This window comes from Calidris pugnax, unplaced genomic scaffold (assembly GCF_001431845.1).
Source record: "Calidris pugnax isolate Ruff unplaced genomic scaffold, ASM143184v1 scaffold425, whole genome shotgun sequence".
NCBI classification, from domain to species: domain Eukaryota; kingdom Metazoa; phylum Chordata; class Aves; order Charadriiformes; family Scolopacidae; genus Calidris; species Calidris pugnax.
Window position 1 is genome coordinate 557,445 of NW_015091137.1, and position 1,730 is coordinate 559,174.

General features: G+C 69.6%; 1 protein-coding gene across 1 annotated transcript in view; it reads left to right on the forward strand.

Annotated features, from left to right (window-relative positions):
• Window positions 1-1,464: 1,464 nt before the first annotated feature.
• PRSS57 (protease, serine 57) overlaps window positions 1,465-1,730 on the forward strand; it is a gene marked incomplete at its 5' end in the record, with an annotated part of 1,738 nt that continues 1,472 nt past the window's right edge. Inside the window, one exon of the mRNA XM_014958597.1 lies at window positions 1,465-1,610. Within this exon, the coding sequence (XP_014814083.1) occupies window positions 1,465-1,610 (146 nt within the window). The remainder of the gene's footprint in view (window positions 1,611-1,730) is intronic.

Below are 1,730 nucleotides of genomic sequence, written 5' to 3' on the forward strand. Positions count from 1 at the left end.
GTGCTGCCGGCTCCTCGCCCCGGGCAGGGTGGGGTGGGTGGGGGGGGCCACCCCAGGAGGGTCCCCAGCCCAGACACCCCCCGGCCAAAGGCCACGCTCCTTGCACCCCTCTCCAGGGCCCCCGCGCACAGCCCCGACGGTGCCAAGGGAGGGGATGAAGGGGGGAGCCCGGGCTGCGTGTCCCCCCTCCCCGATCCTCCGTTTCTCAACGCAACGGTCGCGTTGGGCAAACCGACACAGGAAGCCCCGGGCCAGCCCCGACCACCGCCGTTGGGAAACCTGCCCGCTGCCGGGGCCACGGCCCCACGCTCAGCCCCGGGGCAAGCCCAGCTCAGCAGCGAGGGGACCCCGGCTGTGAGACCCCTGTCCTCCCACCCTGATCCGCCCCACAGCCCTTCTTGCACCCCGGGGGGCTGCAGATAAGGGGGGCAAACTGCCCCTTTTCCCCTTAGCACCATCCCAGAGCCAGGCCATCCCTGGAGGGCCCAAGAGAGGACTGAGGTCTGAGCACAGCACGGTCCCGGTGCCACCCACAGCAGCCAGGCTGCCGGCCGGCCCTGGGGACACTGCCTGGGAAGTGTCTGGGGATATGTGGGGGGTCCTGCTGCTCCCCCCGCTCTGCCAAGAGCAGAGGGGCCTCATCCTGATTAGCTCAAGGCACAAGAGGAGCCAGGACGGTGTCGGGAAGTCGCTCTGTTTTCTCTCTTCCTTCCCCAACCTGCTCTCCTCCCGGCGAGCGGCTGCTCTGCTCCAGGGGAAGCTGCAACGCTGCATCCCCCTGGCACGGCACCGCCTGTGCCCCCCACCCCGCAGCAATTGCACAAGGCAGCAACCCCCGGAGGGGAGGAAGTGGGTGGAAATACCCCCAGGCTCAGCCCCCGGGGTTATTTAAGCACCCCCACCCTGAGCGGCCCCAGAGGAGGTGACGGTGGCCCCGCTCTGCGCCAGCATGGTCACGGCTGGGCTGTTCATCCTCAGCCTGGGGGGCTCCATCCTGCTCCCGGCACTGGCCCCAGCAGGTAACGGGGAGCTGGGGCTGAAAGGGCTGCAGGGACGGTCGCCACAGCCGCAGTGGGAGAGGGAGACCCCAGGCTGGAGCAATGGGGGGCCGGGGAGACTTTGCCCAGCCACCCGGCTGTCCTCGGGCAGAGCCGACGCTTGGCCGCCCTCCGGTACCGGGGGGTAGAGTTGGGGTGCCTGGGACAGGCAGGAGCAGGACAGAGACAGGCAAGAGCCGTGCCCAGACTTGCCAGCAGCCGGTGACCACCTCCACCCCCCCCCCAGGTGCCCAGGGGAGCCGGATCATCGGGGGAAAGGCGGTGGCACCCCACTCCCGGCCCTTCATCGCCTCCATCCAGATGGACGGGCAGCATGTCTGCGGGGGCTTCCTGGTGTGGCCCAAGTGGGTGATGACAGCAGCCCACTGCGCCGGTGACCCCCTCCCCCCCCCCCCCAGGTGCCCAGGGGAGCCGGATCATCGGGGGAAAGGCGGTGGCACCCCACTCCCGGCCCTTCATCGCCTCCATCCAGATGGACGGGCAGCATGTCTGCGGGGGCTTCCTGGTGTGGCCCAAGTGGGTGATGACAGCAGCCCACTGCCTCATTCCCAGGTGAGCCCTTCCCCCCCCAGGGGACAGCGCAGCCCCCCTTCTAATGGATATCCCCATCCCAGGGGGATACACAGTCCTGGACCAACCCCACCACCACCCCCCCCCATCCCTGCTCCCCCA